The sequence below is a fragment of the Spermophilus citellus genome, assembly GCF_964194105.1.
Source record: "Spermophilus citellus genome assembly, chromosome: 6".
Lineage (NCBI taxonomy): Eukaryota > Metazoa > Chordata > Mammalia > Rodentia > Sciuridae > Spermophilus > Spermophilus citellus.
In genome coordinates, this window is record NC_138187.1 from 97601218 (window position 1) to 97628337 (window position 27120).

At 38.1% G+C, this 27120-nt stretch overlaps 1 protein-coding gene across 7 annotated transcripts in view; it reads right to left on the reverse strand.

Moving 5' to 3' along the window:
- Nucleotides 1-26584, reverse strand: part of MTR (5-methyltetrahydrofolate-homocysteine methyltransferase) — a 93138-nt gene extending 66554 nt beyond the window's left edge. For 3 of the 7 annotated variants that reach the window (XM_081299648.1, XM_081299644.1, XM_081299643.1), the window contains exons 1-8: nucleotides 26237-26582; nucleotides 21484-21698; nucleotides 18922-19011; nucleotides 18230-18299; nucleotides 16393-16485; nucleotides 14456-14562; nucleotides 9514-9573; nucleotides 8401-8495 (exon numbers count right to left, since the gene is read on the reverse strand). In XM_081299648.1, the coding sequence (XP_081155774.1) occupies nucleotides 8401-8495; nucleotides 9514-9573; nucleotides 14456-14562; nucleotides 16393-16485; nucleotides 18230-18299; nucleotides 18922-19011; nucleotides 21484-21698; nucleotides 26237-26270 (764 nt within the window). In that variant the 5' untranslated portion in view covers nucleotides 26271-26582. Of the gene's footprint in view, nucleotides 1-8400; nucleotides 8496-9513; nucleotides 9574-14455; nucleotides 14563-16392; nucleotides 16486-18229; nucleotides 18300-18921; nucleotides 19012-21483; nucleotides 21699-26236 lie in introns of all 7 variants that reach the window. The other 4 variants (XM_081299649.1, XM_081299647.1, XM_081299646.1 and 1 more) reach the window with 3 other exon arrangements.
- Nucleotides 26585-27120: the final 536 nt, after the last annotated feature.

Here is a 27120-nt window from a genome sequence, read left to right on the forward strand (position 1 = left end):
GTGGGCCAGTCTGGGTCTAGCAAGCCTGTGGAACACCATAGACTATGGAAAGTTCCCCAGAGGAAACTCAGAGTGAAGAAACTGGAGAAAACGGAGCTCTCTCCAGCTCAGTGAGTCCTGAAGTGCACAGGGATGGAAGAGGCCTGCTACAATGGGTGGGAAGACTGGAAGAGGGCGTGAAGGCATCTTGCCATCAGCTCATCCCACTCAACCTACCACCCAACCAGTCCAGCACCTACTGGACTGGAGTTACCATCAAACTTCAGACTTATCAGCAGAGAAGGGAAGCTGAGAAAATTTGTGAAAGCCAAGGGAAGCTATCATTCAATTTCCCACTGAGACTTTCCTTTTTTCTTTTTTTTTTTTTTAATCTTTTGCCCTCTCCCTCTCATTTCTACCATTTTTTAATTCTAATATTTTTCATGCATCAATTTACTGAGGAATGGGATGTCTGAATAGTACATTACGATTTTGTTGTATATACTTAAATTTTTCCTTCTTTTTTTAAAATCTGTATATAATTTTTCTCTCACCTGTCTGTCTCCCTGGATTCTCTTTCTCACTTCTCTATTACTGACAGCCAACCTCTATGAAATCCTCCCTCACTTTTTCTATGAAATTTTCCCTCTATCTTCTCTCCTTCTCCCTCATAAACATCACATCTTGTGTTCCCTCACTGTCCATCATTAGAAATGTAAAGACTTTTAGCAACTGTTTATATTGTAGACAATAACTGAACACATCATTTCTGTTTATTGCAACAAAATTGTAGATGCCTTAATAAGAGCTAATTTGGTTTAAAGGTATATATTGTCTGCATTTGGTGCTGTTAATATTGGCTCCCCTTTAAAGGTGGGGTACTATGAGACTCGGGGACACTATAAGACTACAGGGTAGAAACTATACTGACTCAGATTCATCTGCTAAATGGGAAGACACACAAACAACATGAAAAAACAAGGGAACAAAGCACCTCAAATAAACCAACATGTTCCAACCATAGAATCCATAAACAAAACAGTAGAAAAAATGTCAGAGAAGAAGTTTAGAGGATACATAGTTAGGATGATCTTCAAAATAAAGAATGGTATCAGAGACAAAATACAGGAAGTGAAAGATCACTTCAATAAACAGGCAGAGATAATAAAAAGAAATCAAGCAGAAATCCTCGAAATGAAGGAAACAAAAAACTAAATTAAAACTCAATGGAAAGTATCACCAACAGACTAGACCACTTAGAAGACAGAACTTCAACCAATGAAGACAAAATATATGCTCTTGAAGATAAAGTCAACCACACAGAGAAGATGGTAAGAAACCATGAACAGAACTTCCAAGAAATATGGGATAACATGAAAAGACCAAATTTAAGATTTATTGGAATAGATGAAGGCATGGAGATACAAACCAAAGGAATGCACAATCTTTTTAAAGACACAATATCAGAAAATTTCCAAATCTAAAGAATGAAATTTGCAGCAGACCCACACCATGGCACATTACATAAGAGTGACTAACATACAGAATAAGGATAGAATTGTAAAGGCTGCAATAGAAAAAAATCAAATTATAAGTAGAAGGAAACCAATTCAAATTTCAGCTGATTTCTCAACCCAGACCCTCAATACCAGGAGGTCCTGGAATAACATATATCAAGCTCTAAAAGAAAATGGATGCCAAATAGGAATTTTATATCTAGAAAAATTAAGCTTCAGATTTGTAGATGAAATAAAAACCTTCCATGATAAACAAAAGTTAAAACAATACACAACTAGAAAACTTGCACTACAGAACATTCTCAGCAAAATATTCCATGAGGAAGAAATGAAAACCAGCAAAGGGAAGAGCTACATAAATGAAAGGTTGTTAAACGAGAAACTAAGTCAAGCTAAAAACCAAAAATAAACCAAAATGAATAGGAATACAAATCATATCTCAATAATAACCCTGAATTGTAATGGCTTAAAATCGAAAATCAAAAGACACAGACTAGCAGATTGGATTAAAAAACAAGACCCAAACATATGCTGTCTTTAAGAAACTCACCTCCTAGGAAAAGAAATCCACAGACCGAAGGTGAAAGAATAGGAAAAAAACTTATCACTCACATGGACTATATAAACAAGTACGGGTTTCCATCCTCATATCAGACTGGATTTCAAAACAAAGTTAGTCAGAATGGATAAAGAAGGACATTTCATACTGCTTAAGAGAATCATACTTTGAGTCTAATGTATGAAAGATGATATATCATGAACTATGTAATGCGATAAATAATCAATAAAAAAAAAAAGAGAGAATCATACATCAACAAGATATAACAATTGTAAATATTTATGCCCCAAACAATGGAACATCTATGTACAGCAAACAAACCCTTCTCAATTTCAAGAATCAAACAGACCACAACACGATAATACTGGGTGACTTTAACACACCTCTCCACTGGATAGATCTTCCAAACAAAAAACTAAACAAAGAAACTATACAACTAAATAATACAATGATTTAGACTTAATGGACATATATAGTGTCTTTCATCCATCACTGAGTGAATACACCTTCTCAGCAGTGCACAGATCCTTCTCTAAAATAGACCATACGTTGTGCCACAAAGCAACTCTCAGAAAATACAGAAAAACAGAGGTACTACCCTGCATTCTATCAGATAATGGAATAAAATTAGAAATCAATGATAAAATAAAAAAATAGAAGCCACTCCAACACCTGAAGACTAAATAATATGCTACTGAATAACATGGATAACAGAAGACATCAGGGAGAAGATAAAAAAGTTCTTAGAGATAAATGTGAACACCAATACAACATTATCAAAATCTCTGGGACACTATGAAGGCAGTGCTAAAAGGAAAGTTCATTGCATTGAGCTCATTCACTAAAAGAATAAAAAAGCCTACAAATAAATGACCTAATGTTACATCTCAAAGTCCCAGAGAAAGAACAAAACAACACCAAAAGTAGAAGACAGGACATAATTAGCTGAAATCAATGAAAATGAAACAAAAGACAACTGAAAAAAATTGACAAAACAAAAAGTTCTTTGAAAAAAACAAATAAAATTGATAAACCCTTAGCCATGCTAACAGAGGAGAGAGAAAAACTCAAATTACTAAATTTCATAATGAAAAAGGAAATATCACAATGGGCACTATTAAAATACAGAAGATAATTAGAAACTATTTTGAAAATTTATACTGCAGGAAAACAGAAAACTTAAAAACACTGACAAATTTCTGGAGACATATGATCTACCCAAACTCAATCAGGAAGACATACACAATTTAAACATATCAATTTCAAACAGTTAAATAAAAGATGCCATCAAAAGCTTACCAACAAAGAAAAGCCCAGAAACAGATCCTTAACTGAGTTCTACAAGACCATCAAAGAAGAACTAATACCAATACTCTTCAAATTAGTGCCTGAAATAGAAAAGGAGGGAAACCTTCTAAACTCATTCTATTAGGCTAGTATCACCCTGATACCAAAACCAGACAAAGACACATCAAGGAAAGAAAACTTCAGACCAATATCCATGATAAACATAGAAGCAAAAATTCTCAATAAAATTCTGGAAAATCACATACAAAAATATATTAAAAAGATAGTGCGGGATGGGGTTGCAACTCAGTAGAAAAGCACTTGCCTAGCATGTATGAGGGAAAGGGTTCGATTCTCAGCATCATGTATAAATAAATAAAATAAAGGTCCATTGACAACTAAAAAAATATTTTAAAAAAATGTGCATCATAATCAAGTGGGGTTCATCCCAGAGATGCAAGGTTGGTTTAACATACAGAAATCAATAAACATAATACATCACATCAAAAGACTTAAAGACAAGAATCATATGATTATCTCAATAGATGCAGAGAAAGAATTTCACAAAATACAGCACCTCTTCATGTGCAAACACTAGAAAAACTAGGGATAGTAGGAACACACCTCAACATTGAAAAAGGTATCTATGCTAAACCTAAGGCCAATACCATTCTAAATGGAAAAAAAACTGAAAGCATTCCCTCTAAAAACTGGAAAAAGACAGGGATGCCCTCTTTTACCACTTCCATTCAACACAGTCGTGGAAACTCTAGCCAAAGCAATCAGGCACACAAAAGAAATTAAAGGGATACAAATAGGAAAAAAAGAACTCAAACTATCACTATTTGCTAACAACATCACTCCATATTTAGAAGATCCCAAAAATTCTACCAGAACACTCTAGGACTAATAAATGAACTCAGCAAAGTAGCAGGAATAAAAATCAATACCCATAAAATCAAATGCATTTCTATACATAAGTGATAATCCACCACAAAAGAAATTTAAAAAACTATCCCATTCACAATAGCCTCAAAAAAATAAAATAAAATAAAATACTTGGGAGTCAATCTAAGAAGAGAGGTGAAAGACCTCTACAGTGAACTACAGAACACTAAAGAAAGAAATTGAAGAAGACCTTAGAATATAGAAAGATCTCCCATGGAGCTGGGGTTGTGGCTCAGCAGTAGAGTGCTCACCAAGCAGGTGTAAGGCACTGAGTTCAATCCTCAACACCACATAAAAATAAATAAAATAAAGGTATTGTGTCCAACTACAACTAAAATAAAAACAAACAAAAAAAATCTCCTATGCTCTTGAATAGGCAGAATTAATATTGTCAAAATGGCCATACTACCAAAACTGATATACAGATTTAATGCAATTCCTATTAAAATCCCAATGACATTCTTCATAGAACTAGAAAAAGCAATCATGAAATTCATTCAGAAAAATAAGAGACCCAGAATAGCCAAAGCAATCCTCAGTAAAAACAGTGAAGCAGGAGGCATCATAATGCCAGACCTTAAACTATACTACAGAGCCACAGTAACAAAAACAGCATGATATTGGCACCAAATAGACATGTAGACCAATGGTACAAAATAAAAGACACAGAGACCTATAAATACAATTATCTCATACTAGACAAAGGTGCCAAAAGCATACATTGGAGAAAAGAGAGTCTATTCTACAAATGGTGCTGGGAAAATGGAAATCCACATGTAGCAAAATGAAATTAATCCTCTATCTCTCACCCTGCAAAAAATCAACTCAAAGTGAATCAAAAACACTAGAACAGAGAACTTATGCTTAACAGAAGAAAAAGTAGGCCAAAGTCTTCATCATGTTTGCTTCATACCTGACTTCCTTAACAGGACTCTTACAGCGCAAAAAGTAAAATTAAGAATCAATAAATAGGACTGATTCCAGCTAAAAAGTTTCTTCTCAGAAAAGGAAACAATCAACAACATGAAAACAGAGCCTAAAGAATGAGAAAAAAATCTTTACCACACGCACCTCAGATAGAGCACTAATCTCCTGGAAATATAAGGGACCCAGAACTCAAAAAATTTAACACCAACCCCCCCCCCCAAATAGCCCAATCAATAAATGGACAAAAGAACTAACTGAACAGACACTTCACAGAAGAAGAAGTATGATAGGTCTACAAATACATGGAAAAATGTTCATCATCTCTAGCAATTAGAAAAATACAAATCAAAACTACTCTAAGATTTCATCTCACTCCAGTCAGAATGGCAATTATCAAGAATACAAGCAATAATAAGTGTTGGTGAGGATGTGAGGAAAAAGGTACACTCATATATTGCTGGTGAGACTGCAAATTGGTGCAAACACTGTAGAAAGCAGTGTGGAGATTCCTCAGAAAACTTGGAATGGAACCACCATTTGACCTAGCTGTCCCACTCCTCGGTTTATACCCAAAGGACTTAAAAATCAGCATACTACAGTGACACAGCCACATCAATGTTTATAGCAGCCTAATTCACAACAGCTAAACTATGGAAACAACCTAGATGCCCTTCAACATATGAATGGAAAAAGAAAATGTGATATATATACACAATGGAATATTATCAGCCTTAAAGAATAAAATTATGGCATTTGCAGGTACATGAATGGAACTAGAGAACATCATGCCAAGTGAAATAAGCCAACCTAAAAAAAAAAAAAAAAAAAAACAAAGAACAAATGTTTTGTCTGATAAGAGGATGCTTATCCATAGTGGGGAAGAATGAAGAAACTTTAAATTGTGCAGAGGGGAAGGAGGAGAGGAGTGGGGCCTTTTCCCATCCAACAGGGATAGGAAAAACAGTACAATGAGACAGACATTATTACTCTATAAACATGTATGATTACACTACTGGAGTGACTCTGCACCATGTACAGCCATAGGAATGAGAAGTTGTGCTCCATTTGGGTACAATGTGTCAAAATGCATTCTACTGTCATATATAAGTAATTAGAACAAATTTTTTAAAAAATAGAAGGGAGATCAGTAGAGTAGAAGGGGATGAGGGGGAGGGAGGGGAGGCAAAGGAGAGATCCTGGGGAGTGAAACTGATCCAATTATAATGTTTTGTTGTGTGTATGTATGAATATAACAAATCCCACTGTTATGTATAATTATAATCCACCAATAAAAAGGGGGAAAAAATGAATATTCCCAGAAAAAAAATGAAAAGTCAAAATGAAAAAAAAAAAAAACATTCATAGCATGTAAACACCAAGAATGAACTCTAATATAGACTATGGCCTTCAGTTAATATTGATTCATATCTTAATATACCATACTGTACCAAGTAAGATGTTAATAACAGAACACTGGGGATTTTCAAGAGCCAGGGAGGGAGTATATGAGGGCTTTCTGTACTTTTCTGCTAAAATTTTCAATTGCTAGGTCCAGCCAGGTATGAGGGTACACACCTATAATCCCAGTGACTCAGAAGGTTGAAGCAAAAGGATCACAAGTCGGAGGCCAGCATCAGCAACTGAGTGAGACCATGTCTCAAAAAATTAAAAAAAAACAAAACGGACTGGGGGTTAAGCTTAATGGTAGAACATCCCTGAGTTCAATCCCAGTCCAAAAAAAAAAAAAAAAAAAATTGCTAAGTTCCATGCATGACTAACAACCCTTGAACAGACCTATTCAGTTTAGCTATTTTACCAGTCCCATTTGGTAATTTAACTTTTCCTTTCATCTTACATCACTATCACCTGGATTCAACACCAAGTAAAAAGCAAAATGTGTGTGTATGTATGTGTGTGTGTGTGTGTGTGTGTGTACACATATATATTTAAGCATTTAAGCACTGTTATCATTAGAATGTATGTTTGACTTTTTCCCAAACTTAATTCCAAACCTAACTTTTTTTTTTTTTTTTTTTTGGTACCAGGAATTGAACCCAAGGCCTTATGCATGCTAGACAAATGCTCTAAATCCCTAGCCCTTTTTATATTTTATTTTGAGATAGGATCTTGCTAAATTTCCCAGGCTGGGCTTGAACTTGTGATCTTCTTACTCTGGCCTTCCAAGTAGCTAGGATTACAGGCAGATGCCACTGCACCCAGCCCAAGTTTGTCTATTCAACAGTCAGTTCTTCATCTGTTGAATGATAGGAATAATTCCATCAACTAAGAATAAGAAACTCAAGTTTTCAGAGTTATGTTGAAATTCAAATGAAACATCATATATAGAAACATTTTGTAGACTATACATCTACAAAACTGACATGAACTTATTCTGATGATCTATCTTGCCCCTCTGTGCTTAGCAAACTCTTATTTTTTTTTTCCAACATAGCTCAAATAACACCTTCTCTACAGAGCCATCTCTCTATATATAGCAAGATTTTTTTCACATTTTTGTACAGTGCTCTGTATTTTATCTTTCAACTTACAAAATTTATTTCTCCAAGTGTGGACTACTTCACATATGCCAACACTCAAGGCACACAGAAGGATTTCAATAAGTGCTGTATTAGTAATACAGGGTTCTGTCTGCTTGTTCTTTGTTAATAGGTAGTCTGTGATAACCATGAGTCAGTGAGTAATAGTTCCTTACATATGGACTTTTTCACATTGAAGCCTGCCTTCTAAATACCCCTTCAGTCTATAAGATTGATAAAAGATAAAAACCTGAGCTTCCCACCTTACTTCAAGTTAGGATTCTTCTGATTGCCCCATAAATAGGGAAAGGATATTACCCTTAAATTTGCAAAGCATTGCCCCTAAAATGTAACTGACTGATAAAAGTGTTACCTAGCCAAGCACAGTCTTAACTACAAGGGGGTACCTACAGACGAAAGGCATTTGGCTGCCTAGAGGTAGGACAGCTTTCCCAGTACCTCAAGTGACTCATTTTGGCAGTTCTGAAGCCCTTGAGAAACAGTCTGAAAGTATCTAAGGACAGTAAACACATCTCAGAAGTAGTACAAGGGAATTATGGGGAAGTAATCCCCACCCAGGTCATATGTGTAACTATTAGAAAAGATCTGCCAAAGAAGAAAGGAGTCAAGGAAGGGAGTCACTCACCAGAGTGGGTCTGCATGAGACACACTGATGACAAATGCCTCTCCGGTCTGTCCAGAAAGAGTCCGTCCACTTTTATCAACAATTGTCCCTGAAATCTGAATTAACAAAGGAAACAAAGTCAACAGTATAGATTCAGGTAAAGAATATAATTCCAAAAACAAAATACAATGAATAGACCAGTATTCCTTATTCTTTTACTAGGAAGAGAAATGTGAAATTCAAATTCAGCACTTTCCAGAAGGATCAGAACGGATATATGCCAAGTGGCCAGGGGAGGAGGCAGAAAGCCACAGAAACAGAAAAGGGAAAGTCAATGAGGCAAAAATCAATACCCCAACAGTAGAAGTCATCACATATCCACCTGGGAGTGTTAATTCCAGTTGGGAATTGGGAGGTTGAGGCAGGATTAAAAGTTCAAGTCCAGTCTGGGCAAGTCAGTGAGACCCTGTCTCAAAAATTTTTTAAAAAGGGTGGGGCGTGGGTTTGGGGATTTAGTTCAGCAGCAGAATACTTGCCTAGCACGCACAACACCCTGAGTTTAGTCCTAGGCCTGAAAAAAAAAGCAGGACTGGGAGTACAGTTCAGTGGCAAAGTATTTGCTTAGCACTTGTGGGGCTCTCAGTTTAATCCCCAGTATTAGGAAAAAAAAGAAAAAAAATATATCACACATCCATGTCAGATCCGTTGGAGGAGTTATCAGGTTATCCCAGCCTTCTGCTGTTAAATACCTGATTTATCTAACACCCTTGTTTTGATTCTGTCATATGCTCACCGAGCAGGTCTCTCAGAGGCCTGCCTTGAGTTAATGCCTTGGGGTCTAACATCGTCAGTGCTGGGTACTTGGCATTCAGCATGCAAGCCCATCCCTCCTTGGCCCTAATGAGACTGGGTCTTTAAGCCTTTGGCTTTAAGGGGGTTTCTTGTGAGCCGCCCACCTGCAATGAGTTGGTAGTGTAGAAGGGAGGTGAACAGAAGAAGTTAAACTAAACGGTTTCCAAAAGATAACGTCAATCATTCTATTTTGGGGAGGGGAAGGGGGCTAGAGGTTATATTCAAAATGACAATTATTAACAAAAGACAAGAATATGTCATGCAAAATATTTTGGAACTTACAAAGATAGGCCGGGGAGCATAATTCTCTTCAAAAAGTTTCTGGAGTGCAAACAAGGCTGCCTGTCAGGGGTAAAAGAAAAAACATCTTTACTGCCAGGAGAATAATGTATCCAAGGTCAGTCTGACTGCCTGATAAGATGACACCCTATCCCAAGGCCTCTTCAGATGTGACACATCCAGAACTCTCTGGAGAAACAAAAAGTACCTTCCTTATAATGCCCAACCACAGGGCCCCTTTCTGGACCCAGTGTGCTTCAGTGAAAAAAAAAACATGTTTTTTTTGTGGCGAGCTTGGACTGGGTTATAAAGCTATGAATCCAATGTTACCCTGTGCTTGTCAGTCTATATTTTAAGTTGCCAACAATTGATCTGTCCTTTCTTTCTATAATTCCTGAATCAAAGATGTACACATTTTCACAATTAATTTCTGAAATTAGAATGTAACCTGCAGTTAATGTGCACCTTCCCTATGATAGTAGGTGTTTTTTTTTTTCATGGAAAGTTATTAAATCACAATATTTAAGTTTCCTCTTTACAATTAGAAAAATCAATTTAAAAAATCTTATGGAAAACAAGCATGAGAAAAGTTCTATAAAAAAGGTGGGGTTAATGAAAAGAAACTAAGCCCACTCAGACATATTCTGATGCTATGATAAACAGCATGGTACTGTCACATCAGCAGACGGATTTCTGAAAAAGACTAAACCCAAATTAACTTGGGAATTTTGGGTAAGAGTGACATTCCACATCATTCCTATTACTGGGAAACAATAAGATGTTTAATAAATAGTGTTACGAAAAACAGGTAACCTTAGTTAAAAAAAAAAAAAAAAAAAAGATCTCAATGCTATTTCTTACTCCAAAATAAATTCCAGAGGCATCATAAGAAAAACCTCTATAATCAAAAGTATGCCACAAATCAAAATGACACTGAGATTTCATCTCACACTAGTCAGAATGGCAGTCATAGAGAATACAAATATTAATAAATGCTGGAGAGGATGTGAAGAAAAAGGAGCACTTTTATACTGTTGATGGGACTGTAAATTAGTACAACACTATGAAAATCAGTATGGAGGCTCCTCAATAGACTAGGCATGGGAACACCATATGACCCAGCTATACCACTTCTTGATATTTATCCTGAAAAATTAAAGTCATCTTACTACAGTGATACAAGCATCCCATGCTTATAGCAACACAATTCACAATAAACAAACTATGGAAGCTGCCAAGGTATCCATCAATGATGAATAGATAAAGAAAATGTGGAGTTTTACTCAGCCATAAAGAATAAAATTATGTCATTTGCAGGAAAATGGATGGAACTAGAGACCATCATGTTAAGCAATATATGTCAAACTTAAAAGATTAACAGTAGAATGTATTCTCTCACACAGAAGATACAGAAGAAAAAGGAAAAGAAAGGCAGGGATGAATCTCCTAAAAATCAAAGAAACATCAATAGAGGAAGGGATCAAAGGGTAGAAAATGGGACGGGGTAATGCTGGGGAGTGATATTAGCTGATATTAGTGATTATTACCTAGTGTGAATGTACAAATACGTAACAACAAAGCTCATCAATATGTACTATAATACACCAATAAAATAATGTGAGGGAGGGGCTGGGGTTGTGGCTCAGCAGTAGAGCGCTTGCCTAGCATGTGCGAGGCCCGGGTTCGATCCTCAGCACTACATAAGAATAAATAAAATAAAGGTATTGTGTTCAACAACTTCTTAATAAAATAAATAAATAATAAATTTTTTAAAATTTGGGGGGAAAAGGTGATATGGTGCCAGACACAGTGGCACATACCTGTAATCCCAGCAACTTTGGAGGCTGAGACAAGTTCAAGACCAGCCTTAGCAACTTAGTGAGACCCTGTCTCAAAAATAAAAAACAGAAAGGGCTGGGGATACAGCTCAGTGGTTGAGCACACCTGGGTTTAATCCCAGGTACCAAAAAAAATTAAAATAAAATAAAGCATTGAAGTATCTCTACTTAACAATTAGATAGTGGAGCATTTCCTCTGTATCTATGATCATTTATAAATCAACATCCATAAATCAAATGCACTTCTGTATATCAGTGACAAATCCTCAAAAAGGGAAATGAGGAAAACTACCCCATTTACAATAGCCTCAAAAAATAAAATAAAATACTTGGGTATCAACTTAATGAAAGATGTGAAAGATCTATATAATAAAAATTACAGAAGCCTAAAGAAAGAAATCAAAGAAGACCTTAGAACATGAAAAGAGCTACCTTGCTCTTGAACAGGCAGAATTAATATTATCAAAATGACCATACTACCAAAAGCACTACACAGATTTAATGCAATTCCAATCAAAATCCCAATGACATTCCTCATAGAAATAGAAAAAGCAACATGAAATTCATCTGGAAAAATAAAAGCCCCAGAATAGCTAAAGCTATCCTTAGCAGGAAGAGTGAAGCAGGTGGCATCACTATACCAGATCTATAAACTATACTACAGAGCAATAGTAACAAAAACAGCATGGTATTGGCACCAAAACAATGGTACACATTAGAGGACTCAGAGACTAACCCACAAAATTATAACTATCTTATTTAGACAAAAGTGCCAAAAATATGCATTGGAGAAAAGATAAGACTCTTCAACAAATGGTGCTGGGAAAACTGGAAATCCATATGCAACAAAATGAAATTAAACCCCTATCTCTTCCCATGCACAAAACTCAACTCAAAATGGATCAAGGACCTAAGAATAAAACCAGAGAACCTGCGTCTAACAGAAGAAAAAGTAGGCCCTAATCTCCATCATGTGGAAATAGGCCCCAACTTCCTTAATAAGACTCCTTTGGTGCAAAAATTAAAATCAAGAATCAATAAATTGGGGGGGCTGGGGATGTGGCTCAAGCGGTAATGCGCTAGCCTGGCATGCGCGGGGCGCTGGGTTCAATCCTCAGCACCACATAAAAATAAAATAAAGCTGTTGTGTCCACCGAAAACTGAAAAATAAATACTAAAAACCTCTCTCTCTCTCTCTCTCTCTCTCTCTTTTCTCTCTCTTTAAAAAAAAAAAAAAAAAAGAATCAATAAATGGGATGGATTCAAACTAAAAAGTTTCTTCTCAGCAAAAGAAACAATCTGTGAGGTGAATAGAGAACCTACATCTGGAGAGCAAATCTTACCCCTTACACATCAGATAGAGCACTAATCTCTAGGGTATTTAAAGAACTCAAAAAGCTAAGCACCAAAAAAACAAATAACCCAACAGAAACTTCTCAGAAGATGATACACAATCCATCAACAAATATGTGAAAAATGTTCATCACTGCCAGCAATTACAGAAATGCAAATCAAAACCACTCTAAGATCTCATCTCACTCCAGTCAGAATGGCAGCTATTAAGAATACAAACAACAATAAGTGTCCGTGAGGATGTGGGGAAAAAGATACACTCATATACTGCTGGTGGGACTGCAAACTAGTGCAGCCAATTTGGAAAGCAGTATGGAGATTGCTTGGAAAATTGGGAATGGAACCACCATTTGACCCATCTATCCCTTTCCTCAGTCTATACCCAAAGGACTTAAATAAAACAGCATACTACAGGGACACAGCCACATCAATGTTTATAGCAGCACAATTCACAATAGCTAAACTGTGGAACCAACCTAGATGCTCTTCAATAGATGAATGGATAAAAAAAAATGTGGCATATATACACAATGGAATATTACTCAGCAATAAAAGAGAATAAAATCATGGCATTTGCAGGTAAATGGATGGAGTTAGAGAAGATAATGCTAAAAAAGTCAGCCAATCCCAAAAAAACAAATGCCAAATGTTTTCTGATATAAGGAGGCTGATTCATAGTGGGATAGGAAAGGGGAACATGGGAGGATTAGATGAATTCCAGATAGGGCAGAGAGATGGGAGGAGAAGGGAGGGAGCATGGGAATGTGGTGGAATGTGATGGACATTATTATCCAAAGTACATGTATGAAGACACAATTTGTTGTGAATATAATTTGTATACTTTGGTGCTGGGGATTGAACCAGAGATATGAAAAATTGTGCTCTATATGTGTAATATGAATTGTAATGCATTCCGCTGTCATATATAAATTTTAAAAATTAATTTAAAAAAAAGAGAAAACTGATTAGAATTCTCAAGCTAAAATTATGGTTCTACTACGGGCTGGTTCACTGCTGAGACAAAACAGTACTGATGATATAAGCCTATTTGCATACATAAAAGGACATTTACTTTGCACTCTATACAATTATGTGTTATATATATGTAAGAAACAAAACATAAATGCACAGACACATACATGCATGCTTATATCTGTATAGAAATTCTGTCAAGACCCCCAAACTGGTAATAGCAGCTATTTCCAGGAGGAAATCTAGATACCCAGGACTAGAAGGGAGAATATCTACTTTTCATCCCATGTATTTATATACCTTTTGAATTCACAATCAAGAGCATGCAAACATCACATATGCATATATGCACACATAGCAATTATGTATGCAAATATTTTCATAATGAGGGCTGGGGTTGTGGCTCAGTGGTAGAGTGCTCAAGTAGCACATGTGAAGCCACATAAAAAAAATAAATAAATAAAATAAAGGTATTGAAAAAAATAAAATATATTAAAAAATTTTCATAATGAGAAAAACATTTTAAATGCTAAAAACTGTTCTTTTGAAATTGTAATGGCCATTATCTTCTTACTACATTAAGAGATTCATCATGGGACTGGGGTTGTGGCTCAGTGGTAGCGAGCTTGCCTAGCACGCACGAGGCACTGGGTTCGATCCTCAGCACCACATAAATGTAAAATAAAGATATTGTGTCCACCTTAAAAAAAAAAAGAGAGAGAGAGAGAGAGATTCATCATACCCTCTACCCACACCTTGTCTCTTTTTCTACCTTAACTCACCTTGGCATTAGCAGTATCAAAAATAGTTTCAATGAGTAAGATATCAACTCCACCATCCAGAAGTCCTCTGGCCTGCTCTTGGTATGCTTCAACAAGCTCATCAAACGCTGCAAAAAAATAAGTCACACCCATCATATCAGTCACCAACATCCTCTGAACTGCACTCAGGTAAGGTGACTTCAGGGCTAGCACACTGAACCCACTGCTGGCTTATAATGCATCCGTTGAAAACAAAAAACTTTTTTTCCCCTCAGTACTGGGTATTGAACCCAGGGATGCTTGACCACTGACCTACATCCCATTCGTTTTTTGTTTGTTTGTTTGTTTGTTTGTTTGTTTTTGAGACAGGATCTCAATAAGTTACCGAGGATAGCCTCAAACTTGTGATCCTCCTGCCTCAGCCTCTGGAGTTGATGGAATCATAGATGAGTGCCATCACGGCCAGCTAAAACACAATGTCTATAAGAAACCAAATAAAGAAATAACACAGTGATAGAAAAAAGAAAATTTAAAAAGAAATATGGCAGTGACAGGAGGAAAACAAGCAAACTGAACACACCTGTTTCTGAATACTTTCCACATGACCTTCTTCCCATGGATAAGTTAGGAATGAGTAGGAAGGTGTGTCAATTTCCTAAACCATGTACTTTATTCTCAACTCTTTAAAATACATTTTTCTCAAAGACTTTTTTTTTTTTTGGTCTCAGGTATTGAACCCAGGGGCACTTAACCAATGAACCACATCCCTAGCCCTTCTCATTTTTTATTTTGAGACAGGGCCTCATTAAGTTGCTGAGGCTGCCTTCCAACTTTAGATCCTCCTCCCTCTGCCTCCGGAACCACCAGGATTACAGACATGCGCCACCATGTCCAACCCTAAAAAATCATTCTAATCAATCAATTAAGAGAGATCTCTGGAGGGTAAGAAACATAATCTGGATACAACACAAGTTGTCTTGAAGTCTCACACTCTGGGGTAAAAGGCTACACTCCTGTGATTTTTCACTCAATCTTTTTAGATCAACTCTTTCAGAGAGGCAACCTCTCTGATGGGCAATCTTGATCTCAAACAAAATTTTACTCCCAGGTAAAATATTTGCTAGAAATGTACTGTGCTGTCTATATTCACCTGAGAGGTAGTTATCCCTCTCCCCATTTTATCTCCCAACCAAAACTGAAAAAAAATACTTAGATGTTCTATGAGAGAAGCTTAAGTAGCAAAGTTATGCTCACTGTGTTTTAAGTATACCTGACCTTACACAGCACAGGAGGAGGAAAGGTTAGTTCCCCACTGTCCTATCTAGACCAGAGAGACCATCAATCACATACACATAGTGCAGTATCACGACATGCAAAGTGCTGTAACAAAAACCAACAAACTGTAATTGTGTGAAATTGTCATCTATACAAAATGCATTACCATATATGGTATTGTTAGTATTCAGCCTGAAAAGTTTAATTCTTTTTGTTTTTTGTAGTCTTGATGCTTAGACACTGACTTAGATTCCTGAGTTTCGGGTCAAATCAGAATAAAGTACATTTACATATACTAGTTTTTAATTTTTTAATACTAGTACATTTAGATAGTTTGTATTACTAAATTAAATGGCAATATACTGGGTCTTTTATAATATACTAAGAGCTGGTATTCAGATGTGCTCAACTTTTCACTTTGAAACTTTCTTACAATTGGTTTTGTTTCAATAGATGATAAAGAACAACTAACAAATCACCATATACATCTGAGAGCAAGCTCACATAATAAGAGCTTTTTATTTAGATATCCACCGTATTTCAAAACACTATACTATAAGCCCTTTTCATAGATGAAATCACAATATCCCTGAAGTAAATCCTGTTACTGTCCCCACTTTACAGATTACTAAAGTACAAGGGTACTTTCCCAAGGTCCCTGATTATGTGTCATAAATACTCACTGATGTTCCTAAAATCTGGTCTTTCCACAGATGGAGACACAGAGAGTGTCTTATTAGTTGGGCCCAGAGCTCCTGCAACAAACCTCTTGATTCCTTTGGGAAAAGAAAAACAAGAATGAATTCTCTAACAACTCAAATCTTTTTGTTGTAAACTAATAGGCTATAAGACTTCTCGTAGAACACAGGGCTTTGCCCACAACTCAAAATCTAAAAAGCTCTCAAACCCCAAATTTTTTTTCTTAATTGAACTGACAACAAACCTGCCTTCTACTGAAGTAATAAACAGCTGTTTAGAGTCTTTTTGCCTTTTAGTGCACTTGTTCACAGATTCTGCTAATACATGTTTGGTTATGGGGGCTGCCCCAGACTCCCTGGGAAAATCATGGACTACAGGGGATATTTAAATATTCTCACCAAGCCAATCAAAACAACTAAATCCTCACACATGCAACCTCCAAGTCTTTCTATAAGTAATCCTTTCCTACCACCTCGCTATGTTTGGACAAATTGTCTCCCCATTCTTAAGAAACCTTGAAGAGGGGCTGAAGTTGCAACTCAGTGGTAGAACACTTGCTTAGCATGTGTGAAGCACTGGGTTTGATTCTCAGCACTGCATATAAGTAAATAAAGATCCATCAACAACTAAAAAAATAAATAAATATAATAAAAAAGAAATCTTGAAGATCCTGATCTTAACCTGAAATGTTTAAGTCAAAATTAATAATTATAAAACTTGAAATTCAGGTATGAAGCATATTTAATATTGCTTTAACAATTCTTTAAAAACCCTGCCTCTGGGCCACATGGAGATGTTGTTCTCATCTGCATATCACACCACTCACTGCCTCTGGTGACTGTAGCCACTCAATGACCTGGGCTGTGCTGTAGGACTAAACTGGAGAAGACTACAACTAGTTAATAATCCAGCTTGTGAGCAGGCTACAGGCCCAAATATTTTTTATCTTCTGCAAAGCTTAGCAATAATACAGTGTAAGAAAAATGTCCTTATCTCTCCCTGCTTCATCTGGTTCAGTATCCTCTGACCTGTCCATACATTACTGTGGATTTAAACGTTATCTCTCAGAATCAGAGTTCCCATTAAGCTGATTTGGTTTTCATTAATATGCTTGCCTAACTTCCTAACAATTCTGCATTATATATTTTCTATTGGCAATAACTTCACATTTCCAACTCCTAAAGGGCTCCATTTATTTCCTCTATTCCATCTCTCTCTTAAAATTCTCCCACCAATGTTCTGAGGGCAACCTATAGGAGGTTAGTTATTTCAGAACACTTTTCAATCTCAGTAAGACTGAATCTAAGCCCTCTTCTGTGTGCTGCAGTGTCTTCAAGGTCATTAGTAGGATAAACTGGAAAATGCTCCAAAGGCATCCCCTTTGCTTAAATAAGCCAGCCCTGGAAGCAGGGTGGCTTTACAGTGATGACATCAAATGTCCTAATGATAACAAAAATAATCAAATCAGCCAGCTAAACCTTTAAGAACCTGATGAGGGGCTTCCACAGGGAGAAAAAGGATTATAGCTCTTTCACAGGAAAATAATGGGCCTAGCTACAAAGTCAGACTATAAACAATGGCAGGGTTTAAAAAAAAAAAAAAAAAAGACTCCAAGGCCCACAGAAATAGCATGACAGCAGGGATGATGAATACTTCATTATGAAACTGCAGAGAAGCAACCTACAAACAAATTAAAATACAGTATCTACAATTGCTCATAGGCCAAAGGTCATGTAAGGAAAACTGCAGTAAGAACAACACATTATAGCCAAGAACACTGAAGCAATCATTGTGCAAGAAAGAAAGAAGAGCATCCTTTACCTGTCTGTCGAGTTATCTCTTCAGCAGCTTTTCTGGCCACACCTGCAGAGCACTTGTTCATCCGGTAAGCCTAATATATCAACCACTAACGTTAGTTTGTCCTGCTTTTCCTCCATGCAATAAATAAAGCATCTATATAGCCATCTAATACCTAGTTGTATTCAGAAAATAAACGTAAAGTGAATTAATGTGAGATCAAAGTGAAAACTTAACCAAGAAGATCTATCAGTTTTTCATGATCTCTTTCAACTCTTAACATCCATGTGCCTTGGATCCTCACATCAGATAATTAAGAAACCATAATATCCTAAGTGTGGTTGGCAAAGTATGGCTGATGGGCAATCCAGGCCCTATTTTTATAAATAAAGTTTTTCTGGAATGCAGTCATAACCATTTATCTACATATTATCTACAGGTGCACACAATGATTATGACTTTACCAAAAGCAACTGCAAAACAAGCATCATTTGTATTTGATTATTACTTGTTCATAAAAGAAACCATTTGGAAAATGATTGGGTTGCTTTGCTCATAAGCAGAAAAGTTTCAAACTATTTTCCATGTATCACCACAAACAACAGAAACAAGCCATTAGCTTCATCCTGCAGCTTCAAATGGTTTTCTTACTAGCAACTACCAACACAGCAAAAGCTCATAAGCTTCTCAAATGGGAGGAAAAGTGAAGTTCTTACCAAGTGTTCAAGGCCATAGTCAGCCTGGGCAATACTAGTGCTGCTAAAAGTATTTGTTTCGATGATATCTGCTCCAGCCACCAAGTATTCCTGCAACAACAATCATATCAATTCTCAGTTCAGAGTCCCTGTCCCCCCAAAATAAACACATCCTTTCATCACCATCACTGCCAACCATCTTTTGACTACTTACTAAGGGTAAAACAGTGCATCAGAAACTAGAGACACAGGAAGGTATAAGGATTTCACAAAAAGGCATGTGTTTCAAGAAATAAGCACAGAACTTTCAGTCAGATGAAGTTAACACACTAAGGTTATATAAATTCTGTCAAGTTCCTTCAAGTCTCAGTCCCAGTCTCCTCATCTGAAAGTACTACAACCCTCTTCTTCAGTCAGTGCAGCTGTATAATACGAGGTAACACTTCACATGTCTGGAACATCTTGGGCACTCAACAAACATCAATTCTGACCCCTTACCTTCTCCCTGCTTCAGCACCCCGATTCCCAATGAAAACTGCACCATCAGTGAGAACTCAAATTCAGACCCTCTTTTTAATCCACATCTCCTATTCTCTCTGGCCCAAACCTGCACCCTTACTGGAACCTTAAGGACTCTAATACCATACAGTTTGTTCTCCCTGTTTGAAACCCATCTTCCTGATTTCACTCTTTGGATACGAATTCAATCTCAATCTAATGCCCTGGAATCTCTCAATCCCCCTGATTTTCCAACAATAAGTAAATTCAATCCTTCCTAAGCTGATGAACAATGTTTGCAAAAAAGCTAGGCAATGAAAAACAACATAAACACAAATGTAACAACTATAAGTCACAAACACCCTAAATACTGTCAACAGGAAGACAGCTAAATAAATTATATATTCATTTTATTACCAGCCATGTGACAGCTAAAAAAATAAAGCTTTTTAAAAATCTCCATATCCTACATATGAAGATATTTCAAAGTATTGTTCAACAGAAAAACAAAATAAAGCTAGGCGTGGTGGCACACACATTTAATTCTAGCAACTTGGGAAGCTAAGGCAAGAAGATCACAGATTTGAGGTCAGCCTAAGCAACTTAGGGAGAATCTGTCTCAAAATAAAAAGGGCTGGGGATGTAGTTCAGTAGTAGACAGAGTTCCCTTGGGTTCAATCCCAACTATCAAAAAAAAGAAAACCAAAACAGAATAATATGTAAAGATGATACTACTAAAACACATGTGTACTAACAGTTCCTACACATACATAAATAAATGTATAAACATATAACACAAGGATCTGAAAAGACAGAGAGCAACTAAGAGTGGTTATCTCTGGGGGAAAAAAATAGCAATGTGGAGTAATTGATGGGAATTTATTCTTATCACTGGGTTTTGTTGTATAAGAATGAATTTTAAAATTTAATTTTTTAACAAAGAACAAGAAAAATGAAAAACAACCTTAATGCCTATGAATAACAGATTAATTAAGCAAACAGGTTATTATGAAATTATAAAGCCATGTTTTAGAACATTTAATGCTAATGGTATATAAGTAAAAACTACAAATTATAAAATAATATGAAGCAATAAAATTCAACTTAATTTTTAAAAATCCAAGTGCAGAAAAGTAGACAAAATGTTATTAGGAGTTTTGTTTATTTTGTTTGGTATCAGGGTTCAAAACATAGAGTACTATACCACCAAGCTACTACCCCAGCCCGTTTGAGACATGGTCTTACTAAATTACTAAGGGCTTCAAGTTGCTAAAACTAGCCTTGACCTTGTAATCCTCCTGCCTTAGCCTCCCAAGTCACTGGGACTACAAGCCTGCACTATCATGCCTCACTTGAAAATCAGATGAAAAATCAACTAGAATACATGAATGGTAGTTATGCCTTGAGATTTTGTAATGGGTGAGGACCTGCTTCCTGGTTCACAGAGGACATCTTCCTACTGTGCCCTCACATGGAAGAGTTGAATGAGCTCCCTCTATTAACAGGGCGCCTCTTACCACCATCACATTGGGCATTAGGATTTAACAGGTGACTCTTAGGGGTACACCAATATTTACAACATAGCTGCTCTTATAAGACACAGACTTTGCTTTCTCTTTCTGCTGTCCACCATGTGAGGACACAATGAGAAGATGGTTATCTGTGAATAGGAAGAGGGCCCATAGCAGGCACCAAATCTGCTGGCACTTCAAACCCAAGAACCGTAAAAAAAAAAAAGAATACAGTTAAGCCTTCCAGTCTAACTTATCACAGCAGCCCAAATCAACTAAGATACCATCTTTTGAGATTTCTTCTTAAGAGCTGTGTCAGTAACTTAAACAAGGTAGTGAACCCTTAATTTGCCAGAATTTTAGGGTTCTTCACTGGAGTTTGCCTCAAAAGCATAAAACCAACTACTTCTTATCTGTTTATCCCAAATACTAAACACTAAAACACTTTATTTTCTATCCCACACCAGCTTTCTTAATAAATCATCTTTCTTCTGTATTCTCCAGAGCACACAGGAGTGTTCTGACTCGGTACATGAAACAGTTTGAGAGAACGTTAAGAAGCTAGAAAAATTACCTTATGGATTTGGTAAATGATATCAGGTTGAGTTATACTTAAAATATCATTGTTGCCTTTCAGTGGTTTGGCATGGTCTTTAAATTCTTGACCTTGGAACTTTTCTTCACTTAGCTTGTACCGCTGGATCATGGTCCCCATTCCGCCATCAAGCACCATAATCCTCTTCCTCAGAATGGCTTCAATCTCATCCTGAAGTGTTTTCTTCATACCTCCTTTAAAGAAAGTAAAATCTGACTTTAAAGAATGAAAGATAACCCAGGCACGGTGGCACATCTATAATCTCAGCAGCTGAGGAGCCTGAGGCAGGAGGATCCTCAGTTCAAAGCCAGCCTCAACAATAGCAAGGCAGTAAGCAACTCAATGAGACCATGTCTCTAAATAAAATACCAAAAAGAAAAGGGCTTGGGGATGTGGCTCAGTGGTTAAGTGCCCCTAAGTTCAATCCCCAGTACCCACCCTACCACCCCCAAAAAAGAATGAAAGATAAACCAGGTGTGGTGGTGAATGCCTGTAAACCCAGGAGGCTGAGGCAGGAGGATCCCAAGTTCAAGCCCAGGAATTTAGCAACATCCTGTCTCAAAATTTAAAAAAAAAAAACCTTTTTAGATTTTTTTGTGTTGGTGGTGGTAGATGAAAACAATATCTTTGGGGCTGGGGATGTGGCTCAAGCGGTAGCGCGCTCGCCTGGCATGCGTGCGGCCCAGGTTCGATCCTCAGCACCACATACAAACAAAGATGTTGTGTCCGCCAATAAATACAATATTAAAAAATTCAAAAAAAAAAAAAAAAGAAAACAATATCTTTATTTTATTTATTGTTATGTGGTGCTGAGGATCGAACCCAGTGCCTCACACATGCTAGGCAAGTGCTCCACCACTGAGCTACAATAAGTAAAAATAAAGAGTAAAAGAAAAAACAAAATATGGAGGAAGAATTCAGGATAGTTTATAATTCACAATAGGGAGGAATATGTGAAGCTCATAAAAGATGCACTATAACTCTACAGCTTAGGTGAAGCACCAAACCAAGAAGAAAGCAGGCTGGTCCTATTTCAGATGTGAAACAATCTCCAGTTAAACTCACAGGGTCTCATTTCAGGGTGAATTCAAAAAAGGAATTTTAAAAAAGGAATTTCAGTTGGATATATTATAGGTTAAAGTGTTATTGCCATTTAATTGTCTGCACTGAGTATTGGCTTCTTTCTGCCAGATTGATGTTCATTTCCAAACCTGAAAATATGCCATTCCTGTCTCAACAGTAACATTAACATTAACATTAACAGTAACATTAATCACATACTTATTTTTCCTTTAGAGATGTAAGATTTCCCACTGAGAGAAAATCAGACTTCTTCCTAAGAGTTGTTGGTCTAGGTGTCCACTGTTCTTGTTCTTCAGTATTCCAAGCTTAGCTTTTCCAGTGGAAGGTTATCTTTCACTGGTGTCTAATTAGCATTCTAACTCTCCAGTTTCTAACCTTCTTTTAAGTTCTTAAGTCCCCTGAACAACTTTCCCTTGGCAGAGTGACCATTCATTTGAATGCTGCTCTTCCATGAAGAACTACCACCAACAGAAAGTAATAATTTATCTGCAATTAGGTCTAGAACACTCTGTACATTTCAGGACTAGCCAGGTCCTAAACAGAACAGATTCTTCCAAATTCCTTTCACAGTAAATATAGGAATATAGTATTGCAGTTCCCCCACTTAACTGGTTCTAGCACTGTCTCAGAAATATTTTTATGCTTAATGTATGTATGTGATATATATTACTAATGCAGAGCAGAGAGTCCTAAGAAATGTCCTTGGGGGTTGGGTTGTAGCATAGTAGTAGAACGCTTGCCTTGAATATGTGAGGCACTGGGTTCGATCCTGGCACCATATAAAAATAAATAAATCAATAAAGATATTGTCTCCATCTACAAGCAAAAAGAAAGAAAGAAAGAAAGAAAGAAATGTCAGCCCAAGAGATCACACAGTATTTTATGATCTAGCCAATGCATTTTATTGGGTTTCTTTTTTCTGTCATTAACATTTTATTTTTTAGCTAATATTTTGAGTTACAGCAAGTGTTCCAAAGAACAAACATGGAATTAACTGGTTACAGGACCAATCAGATGTTGAGGTGGGTAAGTCAGATAACACCACCTTTAAGAACTATCCTAAAGAATGACAAGATGAAATCATTAGCTAATAAACCCCTAATAATGTTAGTAATAAATTGCAGTATCAGGAATACATCTCTGGAGATACAATGACCTCACATAGGCCTGATTTTCTTAGGACTTCCCTTTCCACTGTGATAAACAGGAAGGAAAAAACATTCTTATTTTCTGCACCATAAGTAAGTAATCCCTATGCTTCCTCGCCTTTATTCTATTAAAGATCATCTTACTTCTGCCCTACAAATCCCTCTCAAGATACTTTTATTTTTGGATTCTTAATTTCCTTGGTTTGCACTTACTTGCTACCAAGGCATCTCTTTGCTTGTGCAGTATTCCATTTTTTAAATACTTTATTTCCCCATTTGATTTTAATAATCCAGAAAAGGATTAAGCTGATACCCTCACACTGAATCACTCATTCATTCTTTCATTAATCATTCATCAACTGAATTCCAAATAACATGTACAGTACCAGGCAAGGATGAAACTAAGAATTCTTTAGAAGGCTGTAGTTGAAATCTTCACACAGGAAGTATCTGCTAGTCTATCAGACTCCTCCCCCAGGGGATACAACCATGGTCTGAAGTCACAGTTAGCCTTAAGACCCAACCTTGAGATTCAGGAATTCCCAGTTTTTCAATTAAACAGCTTCATTAAGATTCAACATTATGGGCTGTGTTTGTAGCTCAGTGGTAGAGCACTTGCCCAGCATGTGTGAGGCACTAGGTTCAATTATCAGCACCACATAAGAATAAATAAATAAAGGTACTGTGTCCATCTACAACTAACTGTGTGTGTGTGTGTGTGTGTGTGTGTGTGTGTACGAAGAAAAATAAAGCAGGGGAAAAAAAGAAAAGACTGGACACAAGTAAGTGGCTAAGGGTTTTAGGAAGTTAAAACCTAACTGGAATCCTAACATACAGAGAAGCAGGAATACATGAAAGGTGTTTTCTAGCCCACAGTCCTGACTCAGAGCTCTTTAAAGGCCCTATGCTTGGTTAAATTTGAGGGTGCTCAATAGCAGAAGACAATAAAGTGAGGGGATTGGGCTAGATCCACCCAACAATTTTCCTGTCATTTTCTGTATTTAAAAAAAAAAAAAAACTCACTCACTATTCAAAGTATTCTAAATATTCAGAGACATACTGCTGCTACTATTACCTACATTCAGCTTAAGGAGTAATACTATTTCCTTTTTTAAAATAAATGAGGAAGAAGCCCAAAGCCATGAGTAAGAGATTATTCAAATAACTATGATACCCCTTTCAGAAAGATCTTTCTGTTTTGTTTTTGGTATCAGGGACTGAACCCAGGCACATTTTACCACTGTACTACATTCCCAACCTTAATTATTTTTTATTTGAGACAGTGCTGCTTAGTTGCTGAAGGTCTCACTAAGTTGCTGAGACTGGTCTTGAACTTGCAATCCTCCTGCCAAGTGGCTGGGATTACAAGAGTGCCAGCTAGAGACAGGTCTAATTTTAAAGCATCAGTGCTGTGTTTCTCAGTCACAGTTCCATTCCTTTCAACATTTCTACTAGGTCCATTTATCAGGACCTTAGTCCTGCGGAAGTCACCAGCTACCCGAAGTCATTAGCTACCCTCGGATAAACTTCCTTCTGGATTATTCACTCAGCACTCATCCTCCTTCTGGAGCTGAACATCCTCGCGTCATAAGACAGTTACTTCTCTGTCCTTCTTACTAATTCTCTTGTTTCTACGTCTCCTACCACACATTTCTATAATGTTTTTGCCCACAAATTATGAGACCCAGAGTTCCTTACAAGACTGAAACTGTGGTCTGTTCTTGTGCGTATCTAGCATTTTCTCATTGTTGACCCCAGAGCCAGCAACATCACGATACTTCTTTTTTTTTTTTTTTAAGAGAGAGTGAGAGAGGAGAGAGAGAGAGAGAGAGAATTTTTTTTTAATATTTATTTTTTAGTTCTCGGCGGACACAACATCTTTGCCTATTTGTGGTGCTGAGGATCGAACCCGGGTCGCACGCATGCCAGGCGAGCACGCTACCGCTTGAGTCACATCCCCAGCCCCAACATCACGATACTTGAGAGTGCCACTCCCCGCCCTGAGTCCCAGAGTGGGCCCAAAGGGGCTATTTAAACCCCTGGGAGCCCCTCGTCTCAGATCTGCAACACCAGCCAAAACTTAAATGTTTAAAACAGACGAAGTGGCTCGCGCCTACGTTCCCAGTGACTCCGAGGCTGAGGCAGGAGGATCGCAAATTCATAAACCAGCCTCAGCAGGAGGGCCCGGGGTCCAATACCCAGCCCCGCAAAAAAAAAAAAAAGAGAGAGAGAGAGAGAGAGAGAGAGAGAGAGAGAGACAGACAGAGACAGAGACAGAAGAGCCGAGACTGACAGCAGGTCTGGCCCTGGGGGCCTGGGGTTCCCGCAGCGGCTCTGACTACCCTGGAGCCCGCGAGGTCCGCGCACACCCAAGAGCCAAGTTGGCGGCGCTCCTGGGGACGGCAGGCGGCCTACGCCACGGCGTAAAGTCCTGGCCAGGGGCGGGAGTGGGCGCAGAGGCACGTGGCGAGAGGCCGCCGGGGCGGGGCGCCGCGCCTTACCGGGTTGCAGCGGGTCCTGCAGCGCGGGACACATGTCGCCGAGCCCCCTCCGCGGGTCCGCGGGCCCGCAGGGCAGCCGCGCCCTCCACAGGTGGCAGCCGCGGGCGACGCCGGCCAGCGGGCGAGCCAGGCCCGGTACCCTCGCGCGGCCGCAGACGGGTGTGGGACACGTGCCGCCTCCGCGTCACCGGCCGCCCTCGGTGCCAGCGCGGTCGCAATGGGGTCGCGGGAGGGCGCGGAAGCGGGTAGGCCGGCCACAGCTTCCAGAGAGCTTCCTCCGAGCCGCTACTCAGCTCGCGCCATCCAGAGCGCGGGAGGACCCGCCCCCTCCGGCCTGCGATTGGCCCGCACGCGCCCCTAGCAGGGCTATTGGCCGCCGGCCTCAACCAATCATCGAGGCTTTGCCCCGCTGCCGTCTGGGACGCAATCCCCGCCCGGTTCAGGCCCAGAGGCCTGTAGCATGCCTGCACCTGGACCAGATTCAAGTCGTGGCGTCAAGTCGCCCTGGCCTGCAGGAGCTAAGAGGTAGCTAAAGCCAAGAACTTGTAGTCCGAAGACCAACTCCAGTTCCGTTTCGGCCGCGTGGGGCAACACACTAAGCCTCTTGTCTCCACACTCAGTAGAAGTGGTAGGGCGGTGTAATTACTGTTTTATGGAACTAGGATTAAATTAAATTAAATCCTGTGGATGCACTGTGAAAACTCTGAAACACATATATGCATAATGATTGTCACTTATTGACCGTAAACATTTATATATATATATATATATATATATATATATATATAGAGAGAGAGAGAGAGAGAGAGAGAGAGAGAGAGAGAGAGAGAGCGCGCTTTGGGATACACAGAAACACAAGGTACACCACACCCCAACTCTGACTT